The sequence below is a fragment of the Pseudonaja textilis genome, chromosome 2 (assembly GCF_049901715.1).
Source record: "Pseudonaja textilis isolate UNSWEBS1 chromosome 2, rPseTex1.2, whole genome shotgun sequence".
NCBI classification, from domain to species: domain Eukaryota; kingdom Metazoa; phylum Chordata; class Lepidosauria; order Squamata; family Elapidae; genus Pseudonaja; species Pseudonaja textilis.
This window is the reverse complement of record NC_141991.1, coordinates 171,262,129-171,277,145: the sequence shown is the minus strand read 5'-3', so window position 1 is coordinate 171,277,145 and position 15,017 is coordinate 171,262,129. Positions and strand designations below refer to the sequence as shown.

Genomic DNA, 15,017 nt, shown 5'->3' with positions numbered 1-15,017 from the left:
TTAAGACACCAAATGAGTCTGAACACTTTGAAAAGAAAAATCACTTTGGCAGAAACATTTAAAACAAAAGACTGTCCAAGCAGGCATGCTTTACACATTTCTATATATTCAAAACAAAAAGCCGTGCAGGTAAAAGGATAGTGGAACATAAAGCATATCGCAACCACAGAAAAGTTTCTGACAAATTACTAGGTGGTTATTTTTATAACACCCAAAAGTTCTGCTTATGAAGGTGCTCAATCTGACCGTATTAATACCTTAAATGTTAGTATCGTAAAAACAAGAAAAGGCCCAATTTCAGTGTTGTATCACCCTTTCTCCCTTAGTATATCTTCCAGATTTAAAGCATCGCACTGATAGTACAGGTAGTCCTCAGTTAATGACCGCTCACTCAGCAACTGTTTTAACTCACAATAGTTGCTGAACAAGTGGCAGTTATGACCAGTTCTCAAAGTTCCAGCCATCACATGGTCACAATCTAGGTGCTTGGTAACCAGCTTGCATGTATGACAGTTGCAGCATCCCACAAGTCACATGACTGCCATTTGCAACCTTCCTTGCTGGCTTCCCAGTAGCAAAGTGTGTAGGGAAACTAGAGGGAAGGTTGCAAGTCATTCCTGTAAGTCGTTCCTCCTCCCTCTGCTTTTTCACCTAAGGAGCCCAACTATGGAGTGCGAGATTGGAGTCCACAGTACCCTTTCACCCACACTCTGTAGTACATGCTTGTGTGGCACTGCAGTGGCTGCGTGTGCATCCTCCCGCACCACCAGCAGCCACCCCTCTCCTGGGCATATTTGCACAGTGCTGCAGTGGGCAGCTGAACATCCTCCCACACTGGCAGCAATCACCCCCAGCCTAGCCACACTCATGCCATGTTGCAGCAGCCACCTAGCCACCAATCAACCAGCCTTCTTGCAAGCTGTCCAGAGCTTCCCCTTCACTTTGTTTGGAAGGAGACAGGACATTGATTGGATATCCTCACTTAACAGCCCCAACTCAACAAGCAATGGGAACTGTTGTTGCTAAGCAGTGCAGTCATGTAACATCACATTTTACAACCATACTATAAGCAAGGACTACCTGTAGTCAGGACATCGTCTCCTTATGAATGGATTATATAAATACTGGAGATGTACTAAGTTAGACTAATATTTATTTACTATAATTTAGACTGTAATATGGACAACATATTGGTAATCAAAGATCATGCTTAATTACTTCTTAGGGAGTATAGGTCCATTTTTGGTGAAACAATGATACAAAGTGATTAGGGCCACATTATTCCTACACTTGGAAGTTTATTTTCCCATTAGGTTTTTTTGGGGGGAGGGGTTGAAAATATATATATAAATAGTATAGTATATATATATAAAATAAAATATGCTCTTTTGGGGCTTACATTAAAGTTTTGATGTGCTTCCTGACTCATATTGGCAAAAAATTGAAATTCAGAAGGACAGTTGGAGGGAGCTCTAGAGTTGCCTATCCCTCCTGTAGACCATAAAGCAGAAATTATTTTTCCAAAATAAAACCTTACTGTGGATGCTGAAAACATTAACCACATATCACCGAAAAAGTTTCACCATTCAGAAAAAAAGTACTTACCGAAAGAAAAAAGAAAGAAAGAAGTGAAGCATGAAAGACAGCAAAGCCAAGAAATTAAAGCATTTATTCAAGCAAAAGGATTAATACACACACATCTTTTTTCATACTCCAAGTCAGTCATTACTGCAAAGTCTATTCTAATTACCACTAAAAAAGCAATCTTAGGTTTGCTGTCAGGTTATGCAGAAAAATAGCAAGTTTACTAGAGCACTGCCATGTTTGGTATAAGGCAAACATAGACTAAAATTAATACTCCCCCCGCCCTCTAAAACTTTACATGCTATTTTTCCGGTGTGCTCCAAGTTCCCTTCACCCAGAAAATATTTTTATATTAACAGCCTTTACTAGTATTCTCAACAGCATTTATAATTTTAAATAGTTGTCACACTCAAAACCACCAATCAATACATGAATACAAGCCAAATTATGTGATTGTATTAGGACAGTATCATGATGCATACAAGCTAATTTGATTTGATAAGCCACTGTAGTTGAGCTGTACTATTTCCAGGGTATTTTGTTTATTCAAACAAAAAAAAATGTTTTAACTAGAACAATCTCTCTGTATGAAAAGACATGCAGGGTAATTATAAAAACTTGTCTGATTAAGAAAGTCTGTTTTATTCTTTTGATGTAGAATTCCATCTAGTCTATCTACAGAAGTCAGAAGAAACCAATGTTTTAATTCATACTGCAGCAGACACATAGTCAACACAGAATTTTACCAATCACTCTCCGCTAATAATGATATAGCCAAAGCTCTTAATACAGCGCTCCACATTTATCCATTCATTTCACTATCTGACTGCAATTTTTGGAAAAAGGCAGTGGTGGGATTCAATTTTTTTTACTACTGGTTCTGTGGGCATGGCTTGGTGGGCCTGGCAGGGGAAGGATACTATAAAATCTCCAGTCAGAGGTGGTATTTGCCAGTTCTCCGAACTACTCAAAATTTTTGCAACTGGTTCTCCAGAACTCGTCAGAATCTGCTGAATACCACCTCTGGAAAAAGGGTGTCTGTTTTGATGTCAACTTCAGCAAAGAGATTTATCAAGAGAGTCAGACTGAGGAACAATGTAGTAAAGAGCAGAGTCTGCCTAAAAATGACTCTACTGGATAGTTTTAAGGAGCAAATACCTCAGTTTAATTCTTGCAGTGACAGAGACTTCCATTTACTTCAAATTGGGAAGTAAATGGGTTCCATCATTATTACGGAGTAAATGGTCCACTATCTCCTGTGAATATTACACACATTCAGTGTAAGAGAGACAGAAAGACCGTAATCTGCCCAGAAACAGATTCTATCTATATATAGTTTAAATACGTGATACGTAACTGGCTGAATGTGAAAAATGCATAAAACAAGAATGCTTAAGTTTTTTAAGTGCAGCACAAAGCTGATCAGACTGGCTCAGGGTAGGAAAGCATAATATTACAGTAAATAGAACTACCCATTTGAGAAATCCTGTGGGCAAAGGACAACCCATATCGGTATACATATGTAGGGACAATTGCAAGATTTGAGGCACTCATCAAAAGAAGCTGAATTGTGTTATAATCTTTGCCTCTTCCATGTGAAAACATACAAACAACACATAAAAAGGGTAGAACTTATATTGTGACACTCCAATGCTGATTACGTTGTTTACCTCAAACTCTCCCCCACATGTGTATACATGTGTGCATGAGCGAATGAATATGGAAGAGCATATGTACACAAGGAAATATTTTTAAAGGGAAAGTGCTTGTATGCTTATTTTTACCAGACTGTGGTTGTTTATTAATGAAATAAATTTAAAACAAGCTAGGCAGGTTCCTATTTCAGATTTTCCTCATTTAAACTTAATTACCTCTTACTTTGTAAATTATTACAAGTAACATAATGCTTTGGATGCTTTGCACAAAGGAAATTAGAGGGGCTATGCAAAAAGTGACAAATTAAAGCACACTGAAGGTTCTACTGGAATACAGTGGCTGGTGTACTGGTAAAGGCTGTGGGATTCATGCCAAGTCTAGAGAGAGACAGAATTGAAAGGGAAAAAACAAAGAGTAAAGCTGGAGCTAAACCCTATGGCTAAGAGGAGACACAATATCACCTTGTACTGTTCTTCAGAAAGGTAATCTGGCCACTGTCAGATAAAAATAGTTTGTTAAAGGCTATTTTCTGCTACACATAGTTTTGTATTTAAAAAGCAGTAGTTAAAAAAACAATTTCTAAATTATTACTATGGGAGAAGGATTATTTTAACAAGTCATCTACTTGTTTGATATATAACACTGTCACAACATGTTAATCCAGAATTGGCGCTAACTAGTTTGTATACTTACGCATAGGTAGTCTGCCAGACAATATGGCAAATTATGGCCACACACAGTTCGCTGTTAGCTCTCCATATAAGCAAATATTTCAGTTAAAGAAGTGATTCTATAAACATCCTTTAAAAACTGGTGAACTTCTGGCTGACATTAAGCTTCCCCTACTTCTCTCACTGTTCTTACCATGGCTGATATGGTTACCATGACGCTACCTGAACCAAGAAAGCAGAGGTTTGCTGCTTCATGGCTTAATTATTTTCACAATTTTTCCACAGCAACACATCATATCTGGTTAGGGTAGGACACAGCTTTAAGGTCTATTAAATGTGTATCTAAGTGACACAAACAAAACTATGATTCTTAATGACCTGCACTGTGATTTACTATGCCCAATTTAAAGTACTGATAAAGCCCTAAATCTTATGATTGCATCAGCAAGACTGGTACCCAGCACAGTGATGAGAAGTAGGGGTTTGTCTGTTTATAATTTATTTATCTTATAGAATTTATGTAGCTGCTATTCTCACAAAATGAATGACTCTGGGCAGCATACAGTAAGGTTAAAATAATACAAAAATAACAATTATTATTACTTAAAAACTAAAAATATTATTGATGATAATACTTACCCATTATAGAATTCTTTCTTGATAGAATTCCCTATGCTCCCAATTTTGCTTTAAATGATGGCTGAGGATAGGTATTTGTTCAAGTGCCAGCCTTTTAAGATCAATTTGTTCGCCCCAAAAGTACTTTTTCAAAAAGCAAGGGAACCTTGTTTTTCCTTGAAGACATTTTGCTTCTCATCTGAGAAGTTTCATTAGTTCAGAACTGAAGCATCATCTTCAAGGAAAAACAAAGTCCAGTTGCCTTTTGAAAAAGTACCTTTGAGACAACCATGACCTGGATGACTGAGAATCTCCATAGACATCAGTTTGTTTGGTTTTTATTATTCCCCTTAGGGAAGTTGATTATTTGTTATTTTTTAAAATTTATTTCTATTTATTATTCTTTTTCTACACTGTTTTGGGTTCTTTCAAAAGCCTGAACAATAGAATAAACCAACAAAATCAATCTATCTATCTATCTATCTATCTATCTATCTATCTATCTATCTACCTACCTACCTACATATATAATATACACACATCCATGAAATATTATTTCTTCCAGTCATTTGAATGAGCACTAAGATTTCTGATGTTATCAAAGGCAATGCCATTCCTTTGATGAAAGATAATATATGCCTCATATATCTGTAATGGGTGTTATGCTGTTTGCTGACTGTCATTTAAAAATGTATTCAAGTAGCTTTGGCTTTAATTTGTTCTAACACCTTGGGCTCCACATTTTTTATTTCTTTGATAAGAAAATCTTAATCTTCAATTTACAGAATTGTTCACTAAATTAAGGTTTTCTATTGTACATTTAAAGAAAAAATCCCCGTTATTGTGACATAACCTTCATATTATTTTTCATATTTTTAGTTTATGCAAAAACCTGTTTTATAAAGGATCATTTATATGTAAAATCCAAAATCAGATTGCTAATAATATGAATAAGAATCAATAGCAAGGGTTTCTAAAACTGAAGAAAATGAATATATTTTTAATCCCTTATGCATATCTAATTTCTTCTCTGCAGTATTACTTAGAATGGTTCTGTTTTCTCACCTGCCTTTGTTTTCTTTTCCTTTTGTTTTGCTTTCTTGGCTTTTCCCTCCAGTAGAGTCCCACTCAACATAGCTATCTTCAACTTTTAAGTTAAGATGTGATGATGAGCCATCAAGATTGAATATAAGAGCTGAACAAAGATTAAATAGAATTGTATTTAAATAAATATGAAAATAAATGAGTTTATTTAATGCCAAGTCCTTTCTTGGAGTCATTGCCCCTCAAACTCATAGCCCCTTAAAGTGTTTTTGTTAAAATAAGAATACCAGCACCTTCAAAAATAAATAAGCATAAAATGAGTTATTTTTCGGCAACAAGCAAAACATGAGAATATCCTCATTTTTCACCCTCAAAGCCTGGACATTTGACCAGAGTTTAAAAATGTCAATTACATGTACAGTTTAGTCCTGAGTTTTAAAATGTGAAAGAATGAATCCCATCACATTTCTCAGTTTTAATTAAGGAATAAGATATATATACACAATGGAAAACAACCATGCTCTTTTAATATTAAGGGAATTCTGGTAACAGTTATAAATAAAAACAGTGTACTTCTTTTCAATATTAACCAATATAAGGACAAAAAACATGCTAATCTAACTGATAGAGCACTAGGTTATTATCATTTGATCTTTCAGTGGTTAAATAAATGTATTAAATAGAGAAAGCTTAGTATTTAAATGATAAAACTCAGAAACATATTTGCAATTTTTACTGCAACAAAAACAATGTCCATGAAATGATGGCTAACATTCCCAGAGGCCAGAAGTATTAGAATAACCGAGCAGTCAGAACTGAATCACATTCCTTATGGAATATGCTTTATGGAAATTTAAAGTTTATTTTTATCACTTAAATGTGTCTACATTGTTAGAAACTATGTAATATAATATTATATTACATTAGAGTGCATTATACAGGTATTTCTTATTTTAATATAAAACTTTAAACATTCTCTAGAAGAGAGTAACTCTAGAAAACTGAGCCATTTGTCTAATGCTAAACTTGAAAATTATTCTAAGTGACGATTTAATCCATTAAAAATAGCATAAATAAAATATTAATGCATCTTCCACAAAGCACTCCATGTTAACAGATGTAGCTGAAAAACACAGCACTCCAAAGAACTTTGTAGCAGTTCTAATCTAACTGCAATGAATTATACTGTATATGTGTACAAACACATACACCCTAGCCAATTTATTTTTAAAGCAACACTTAAAATCAGTTATCCTTAAATAATCCTGGGCATTCAATCCCAGAAATAATATTCAGAACATTTTTGTACATGTTGTGACAGTGATAAATGCTATTAAAAGTTTCACATATTTTTTCTTATACAAAATACATATAGCAACAGCAATAGCACTTATATTTATATGCCACTGCACTGTGCTTTAGAGCCCTCTCTAAATGGTTTACAGAATCAGCATTTTGCCCCCAACAATCTGGGTCCTCCTTTTATCAACCAAATGACATTCTTAGTATTTTCACACTTTTGCCATATTTGCAAGCTTTCCTTAAACTTAAATAAATGTCAAAGCTAGCTGAGACAGATTTGCACCTATTTGTAGATCTTTCTGTGTATATGGAATCTGCAAATTCTGATGAAGCATACTGTCCAGCATCAAGACCATTAACTCAAATGCTAAATTACATCAAATGGAGACAAGTTACTGCCCAAAGATAGTAGTCAAGTTCATATCTGATAAGCCCACCAGTATTTAAGACAGTACATGAAGCTAATTTTAGGTGGGCAATTTTACCTTTCGTCTCTAAAGTTACAGGATCTGAATTATCTCCAGCCACCGCCTTGTTACAAGCTCGGACACGAAAATTCATATATTTTGAATCAAACCTTAGTCCTGGAAGAAGTAGAAAAAAAAACCTTCAGAGATACAAAGATTTTACAATAAACAGAAAAGAGTTAGCGGCATAACAAAGATTGTATACAAACATATAAACACACCCACAATTCAAATTGACTATTCATTTCTAGTAAGGGTAAAATATGGGGAATGAATTAAACATATTCCAAGATACATAAAATTAAGAATGGATCTTTCAGATACTAAAAAGCAAAGAATCAGGCTTAATTATGAGATACAATGATAATGCATAAATTGGAAGAACATTGTTTTTCGGTCCGTTTTCAGTCGGCAGAGTGCTGCAAAAGGCCATGGAAGGTGAACATGAGGTGTGGGGAAGGGCGCACGCAGTCCATTTAGCCACTAGAGGCACCACAGGGCGGTCCTTTAATATTTCCGGCATCCCACGGGCCTTGAGTTTGACACCCCTGTCTTAGACCCAGCTGAGATAAGTGTTTCTGACTTTCATTTTTCTATTCATTTCAATTACACTAATGATAACTTAGTTAAAAACAAAGTTAAAAATTGAAAAGCATGTAGAAATTGCAACACCTTCTCAACTGATCCCATAATCCAGAAAGACTTAGACATATGAATGGTCATGATTTGTGAAACAAATTTTATAAAAAACTTAATATGACTAAGACTGTCAGTAACTGTTAAGAAATGGTGTTTTGTGACATGTGATATTATAATAGTTCTTGTTAACTCTAAATTGGCAATTTTTCAATAGTGAGCTACCCTATTACTGTAAGCAAAATCAATGGGGAAGCTAGATTATCTTAACAATCATATTACTAACTTAACAATTGCAGTAATTCACTTAACTGTAGCAAGAAAGGTTGCAAAAGAGGGCAAAATTCATTTAATAAATGTCTCCCTTAGCAACAGAAATTTTGGGTTCAATTGTGTTCATAAATCAAGGACTGCTAAAATTCAACATAATCTGAAGAGAAAACAAAAAGATAATTACCTGATAATGTATATTCAGTGCTCTTAATGTAATCTATAGATTCCCAACATCTCTCATCTTTTATGCGAGGAAGCCCATCAAAATTGGTTTTTCTAAATTCAAGTATATAGTGATCAATTTTGTTGTCTTCTTCGGCCATTTGCCATACTACTGTTACAGCGTTGTCAGCTACCAGACAGTCTGTTAAAATAATCTCTGGAGCTCTGGGAACTGTTAAACAATATAAGTAAAGAAAACACTGATAAAGTAGAGTTCTACATCTAAACTATGCTTAAGGAAAATTCAGCTGGAGGAATATAGACTTGATCATTAACACAGCTTATATTTAGACAACATGAATACCTTCCAACATAAAACAAAGCTACGAAGTAGATTTTCTACTTCTAGTTTAGGTTTTGTGAACCACGGACTGTAAATCATAGTTTATGGTTTGGTTTAGAAATTATGGCTTTATAAATTATGGTTTATGGCGGTGAACCCATCCATAAACCACTGATGTTTACTTAGAAAATTTGGATACGAACCAGTCCCCGGACTGCTCACTTCTCTCTTGAATCAGAACGGAACCTCACTTTGATTCAAGTGCTTCTTGCTCTACATTTTGTTGGAGAAACAAGAGCAAGTCCTTGCAAAGTCTCTCAATTGTAGATTTTTTTGAACCCCAGTGCCAAGCATCATCTCTGATTGCTTGAGAAAGATGAAGGACATTCCAAGCAAAGTGAATACTGTGAATGCTTTCAGTAAAATATGCACCCATTAATAGTGGCTGAAGTTTTGTACTTTTATGTCGCAAATAGAAAGAAGTCATCTGGTTCTAGAATTATTTGTGTGAGTATGATAGAGTGGAAAGAAATATGAGAAGCAGCAGCAATTAATGTCAATTAAATGTACACGCCAGTAACTTTGGACAATTCTGTACTGAAAAACTAATGAGTCAATCAGTATAACTTTCAAAATTGCAGTCACCTGTGCCTCAGTTCATTTACATTCCACTGTTCACCGTGCTAAATTAAAATTATAGTTATCTGAATGTTTAGAATTGACTAAGTATTTAGGTGCTATACTACCAGCCTAAAAGATTCACCCACCATATAGTATCAGGTTTAATATCCTGATGGTTTTCAACCAAGTTTTTGTGAACATACAGATAGCACAAAAATGCTACTGGGAAAACTGGCTCTGCAAAACTCGAGGGGTAGGGAGGAGAAGCAAAGCTTATTGAAGACTAATAATAGAAATAGCGGCATAAGTTAATAAGATAAAGTTGTGATTCTTCATGTGTCTATTTGGTAATACTTCCACCTCCTAGAGTGCATAATAGACTATTTAGTCCCCACTGTCATTTAGTCTTTGCTAGTTACTGCAGCTAAATCTGGTACTAGTTGAATAGGCATTTTAAAAAATATAAAACACAACTTACACTGCAATGTACACAGTAATGAACCTCATTACTTCTCTATTCCCCTCACTTCAAAGATATATTAAAAAACTATGGAAAAAGGAAACACTTTATTATATTTATTTGCAGATGAATTATATTGTAACTCATTCCTGAAAGCCATGTTCTGTTTTTTACCTGGCAAGAATTTCAGTGCCTGAAGCATTTGTCTCTCCTGGGAAAAATCCACCATCAAGTGTGTCATATTGTCACTCACTCTAGGTTTCAAAGACAAGCGGAATGCTGGCGCCATTGTGACTCTACAGTTAGGAATTAGAAAAACAGGTTTTTAAACTTCTGATACTATTTAATGTTGTACAGTATAATATGCAAACTACTTAGAAAATTTTTAGTCAACATACTGAAATCTAGAAACGTGCTAAACTACATGTAGTAGCACATTCTCTATGAGTCACACTTACTGAACAGTTTTAAAGGCAGACAAGAGACGGTAACAAGTTAGATTTTTTGGGGGTAGTCAGCAAACATTTAGCAATCCTGTACCTAGCGCAAGCAATAAATAAAACTTAATTGACAAGTTAATTGCTTTTCCATATACTGTGTACTAAGTAATTGGCATCATAAATGATTTACTGAAAATATAAAATTCAGGTTTTTCAATGTTAATTGCATATCCTATTTAAGGATTCTTTATGGAACATCATTCCCTCTAAGAAACAGTTGTCTCCCACCCTGCTGAAAAGCCCTAATAATATGGATTTGTCAGCAGGCCTGGAGATCACTAATGGAAATGTAGCCAATCAAGCGACTGATTTAATTGTATTATTGTTGCTACAGGAGCTGGGTGTGTATGCATGGTTTTATTATATAGTGTTCGTTTAAATTTTTTAAATGTTGTAAACAGCTCTGAGTCACCTATGTGTGAGTTGGCCAGATATATCAATTTGTTTAATTAATAAATAATCCACAAGCTGCCTAATATATTATCAACAAACTTGTCTAGATGACAAAAGTGGTATTAATGATTTGGTCACCTGGGAAATGCTTAAGGCTTATAGCCAAAATATTCTCATTCTACATAGTTTATTTGTAATGAACAGTGGCTTAAGTACATTACTTTTAACTACAATAACTATGTTGTATATTAAGGATCAATTGCTTGGTTTAAAAATACATATTTCCTCCTTGTCTTTACAAATGTAGTAACAAGGAAGCCAGAGATAAATCTTAAAATGTATACGCATGGTTCCGTTCACATAAAGTTAATTTCCAATGCCCATCAGTGGAAGGGGAATTTTTACTGCCAACCCTTAACATATTTAGGAGAGAGAGAAACCATCAGGAAAAGTTTAGGATATGATGCAAGGGGCTGAGGAACCAATCAAAATAAAAATATTAAAACCATCCTCTTGTCACTCTGGGTGAGAGCTTTGTAAGCTCCAATAAGTTTTTAGTATAAAAAAATCCCAATAGATCAAAATAATTAACAAACATTATAGTGAGTGACTTTTAAAGATGTAATACAGGCACTGTAGAATATGTAAATGACATTAGGTTTGTAGAATCTATTTTGGACTAATACATGGCTGGGCAATTATGGTGTGAGACTTTAGTTCCTGCTTAAGTCTTATTCAGAGCATGCTAAATCTATTTTAGAAAATTAGATCACAGGTTTAAAAATATAGAACAGGGGAGGTATGATGAGTACTGAAACTATAAAACTATAAAGAAAGGAGCTTTAAGAAAGGGCAAATTATTATAATGGACTTTGATTGCAGAAGAATTAAAAGATAGAATAACTTTTTCTGAATAGAAAGAAATTTGGAACTTGCACAATTATAACAATTGTGTACTCCTCTGCAAAGGATGCCACTGTTTTCAGAATCACTTTAATAACTAGTAACTCTTAAACTTCTTTTCTAAGGCTTGTGAAAAAAGAGCATGAATGTTTTAATTAGTACAGCAGAAATGCTATGCAACTGTATATATCATTAATATATATTCATACATATGCCTACACACAAATATGCAAATATGTCTCAAAAGGGGCATTTATTGCAAGAGAAAATATCTTCCTGATTGGTTATTGAACTTAAAAACTCTAGGTTGACAGATGAGGCACATAACAGATATTTATTTTATGTTTCTTTAGGTTTGTTACATTTCCTTTTGGAGCATAATATTCTTAAGTCTTGTTCCTTTTATTAAGGGTGTCCTATAAGATATTTTAAAAAGAAAGCTATATGTGAGCAAAGTATAACCACACAAGTATAAAAAATAATAACAATGGTTCATAAATGGTAGTTATTCTTGCTATCTAACAGGAAAACATAAAAGTAGAACAACAGCCATTTTATGAACCATTTGATTTGCTCTATGCTCCCTTAATAAGAAATAAACTGCCTTGGTTTGTGTAATAGAAGTGGACACGGTTCATTTTTATGCTCAGTATTCCATGACCTGAATCTATTTAAAATTCCAAATATTTTGTATATATAAAAAAACAATCTATTCACCTATATGAAGTACAAGTATAAAGAGCAAATGTAGAAAAGCTCTACTTGAAATCTCTTCTAGAAATCTGATTATTTTGGAAATATGTTCCATATCAAATTTCAACTTACTAGGTCACACTGAAGAATACTAACAAATCGCAATATTTATATCTAGCATCATGGAAACAAACATCTTGAGATCGTCTATCACAGGGGTCTTCAACCTATGGGACTGTGGCCCATTACCAGGCTGTGGCCTTTTGGCCACTAGGCCACACAAGTGGCTGGCCAGTGCGCACGTGTGTATGTGTGCCCACGCATCCCCCACTTGTGCTAGCATCGCCGCGAATGTTGCACAGGCACTTGCAGCCCCATTTGCATTGTGTGGGGGCTCGCAGCCCCATTCGTGCATGGGGGGGCTGTTTGTGCATGCACATGTGCGCCTAAAAGTGCCTGCCCTTCCCCCCCCGCTTCCAGGCTACCAATTCTGATCTACCAGAACCTCCAACCAAATTTTAAATTTCTCTTGAGATAACAGACTAACATAAAATAAAATATTATCTTACCTAATAACATTTCTGTTTAAAAAATCCTTTTTGCAAGTGAAAGTTAATACACACCACAGGCATAGGGAAACATAAGGCCAAACAGAGCAATGCAGCATGTCACCATGCAAAGCATAATCTTTTGGTTGCATAAATCACATCAGAAAAATGGCCTGATTCTAGAATTCTCAACTCTAATTAAGAATAATTACAAACAGAATCAAATGAGTTTGTACTGTACCTATCCTTGATCTGTCTGGCAGCCTTGAGGTGCATCAGGAAGAAGAGAGAGAAGGTAGTTAATGGTTTCATGCAAGTTTCATCTGCAGTAACATGCAAGAAAGAGTTAGTGAATGATTCACAAGGTCAATCGGAAGGTTATAATTGAAGATTTTGTATCATAAGCCATTGTTAATTCAAATTAGACATTCAGTAATAAGCAACAAAGCCACTGAAAGTACACACGAACTGCACATAATATGCCATCAAATGTCTGAGATATTAAGGAATTGCCCAACTCAGGAACATCGAAGAGATTCTTGTTGATTCCTTGGGCACAATAGTAATCAACTGGTGTTAGGACGACACAAATATTTCAAAAGAGGTAACATGCAGGACCATGTACTAAGCACCCCATTTTGAATAAAGCAACTCCATATTCTTTTCAGGCTTGTGTAGCTTTTTGGAAACTGCCCCCAACCAACTCCAAAGGTTTGTGCATCACAGCAAAAGATCTACTGCAGCAGTTTCTGAAGCACCCGTGTAAGCCTGAAAAACAATGGGCCTGCTTCAGCTGTTTGAAAAGAGGTGCATCGTACATGCTAAAGTATCTTTTGCAGAATCTGTGCAGCCCAAATAAATGCAAATTACTTTGCTAGACAGTTGTGTGAATGCCACTTATATAGTTACAGGTATACTTTATTTTTTTATCTGTACAATCAAAATATATTCTGCACCTCAAACAATATTATTACTTAGTTTTGGACAGAAAATATATTAACATATTCTGGTTGTGAGGTAATTATTATTTTTTGAAATAGTTAACAGAAAATGAAACAAAATATTGGAGTAAAAATGTTAAAACTCAGCCCGATAAAATTTGAAATTGAATTTAACATTTAAAGAATTACTGGTTCTTTTTTTGTTAACCTATAATTCTCCTTAGAAGTTGCATGTGGAAAAATACTCAAGATTATAATTCGATATTAATTTTGCACAAATGCATATTCTCATAGGATAGGGGTGTCAAACTCGATTTCATTGAGGGCCGCATCAGGGTTGTGTTTGACCTCAAGGGGCCAGAGTGGGCGTGGCCAGCTCAACATCACTCATGTCACGGACGCCTAGCACTCTGCCAGAAAAAAAGGCTCCTGATCTCTGTTTGCAGGTGCAATGGCCTCCTGCAACCCACTGTCAGCAAAAACAGAGATCAGGAAGACCCACCTCCGGCCATCCCGAGCTCTGTTTTTGCTGGCAGAGGCACTGCGGGCCAGCCCTGTTTCCAGAGTGGCTCTATGGGCCAGATCTAAACACCCTGTGGGCTGGATCTGGCCCCTGGGCCTTGAGTTTGACACCCCTGTTATAGGAGAACCATTTAATATAAGGGAAAAAAAGAAATTGCTACAATCAGCAATTTCCTTGCTGAGTATTTGATGGAACATCCATATTCACTGAACAATGGATAACAACAATGAATAGGGAAAACAAATATGGAAAACTTGCACGTTCTCGAAAGCTGGGAATTTGAAATAGTTTGGATAAAGAAAATGCTAGTTCCTAAGGATCTCATATCCACATTTTAGTTTTCCTGTAGAGGTAGCCTTCGACTTAAAACCACAATTGACCCCCAAATTTCTGTTGCTAAGCAAGACAGTTGTTAACTGAATTTTGCCCCATTTCATAACCTTTCTTGCCACAGCTGTGAAGTGAATCACTGCAGTTGTTAATTTGGTAACATGGTTATTAGGTGAATCTGGCTTCCCCATTGACTTTGCTTCTCAAAAGGTTGCAAAAGATGATCACATGACCCAGGGACACTGCAACTGTCATAAATATGAGTCAATTGCCAAATGTCTGAATTCTGATTGTGTGACGATGAAAATGCTAGGTGTAAGTGTGAAAACAGTCAAAAGTCACTTTTTTC

General features: G+C 35.3%; 1 protein-coding gene across 5 annotated transcripts in view; it reads right to left on the bottom strand.

The window, feature by feature from the left end:
* Window positions 1-15,017, bottom strand: part of FSD1L (fibronectin type III and SPRY domain containing 1 like) — a 38,396-nt gene that overhangs the window by 7,636 nt on the left and 15,743 nt on the right. For 2 of the 5 annotated variants that reach the window (XM_087926463.1, XM_026718559.2), the window contains exons 5-10: window positions 13,116-13,138; window positions 10,012-10,133; window positions 8,436-8,645; window positions 7,361-7,459; window positions 5,595-5,724; window positions 3,702-3,734 (exon numbers count right to left, since the gene is read on the bottom strand). In XM_087926463.1, the coding sequence (XP_087782589.1) occupies window positions 3,702-3,734; window positions 5,595-5,724; window positions 7,361-7,459; window positions 8,436-8,645; window positions 10,012-10,133; window positions 13,116-13,138 (617 nt within the window). The remainder of the gene's footprint in view (window positions 1-3,701; window positions 3,735-5,594; window positions 5,725-7,360; window positions 7,460-8,435; window positions 8,646-10,011; window positions 10,134-13,115; window positions 13,139-15,017) is intronic. The other 3 variants (XM_026718560.2, XM_087926464.1, XM_087926465.1) reach the window with 2 other exon arrangements.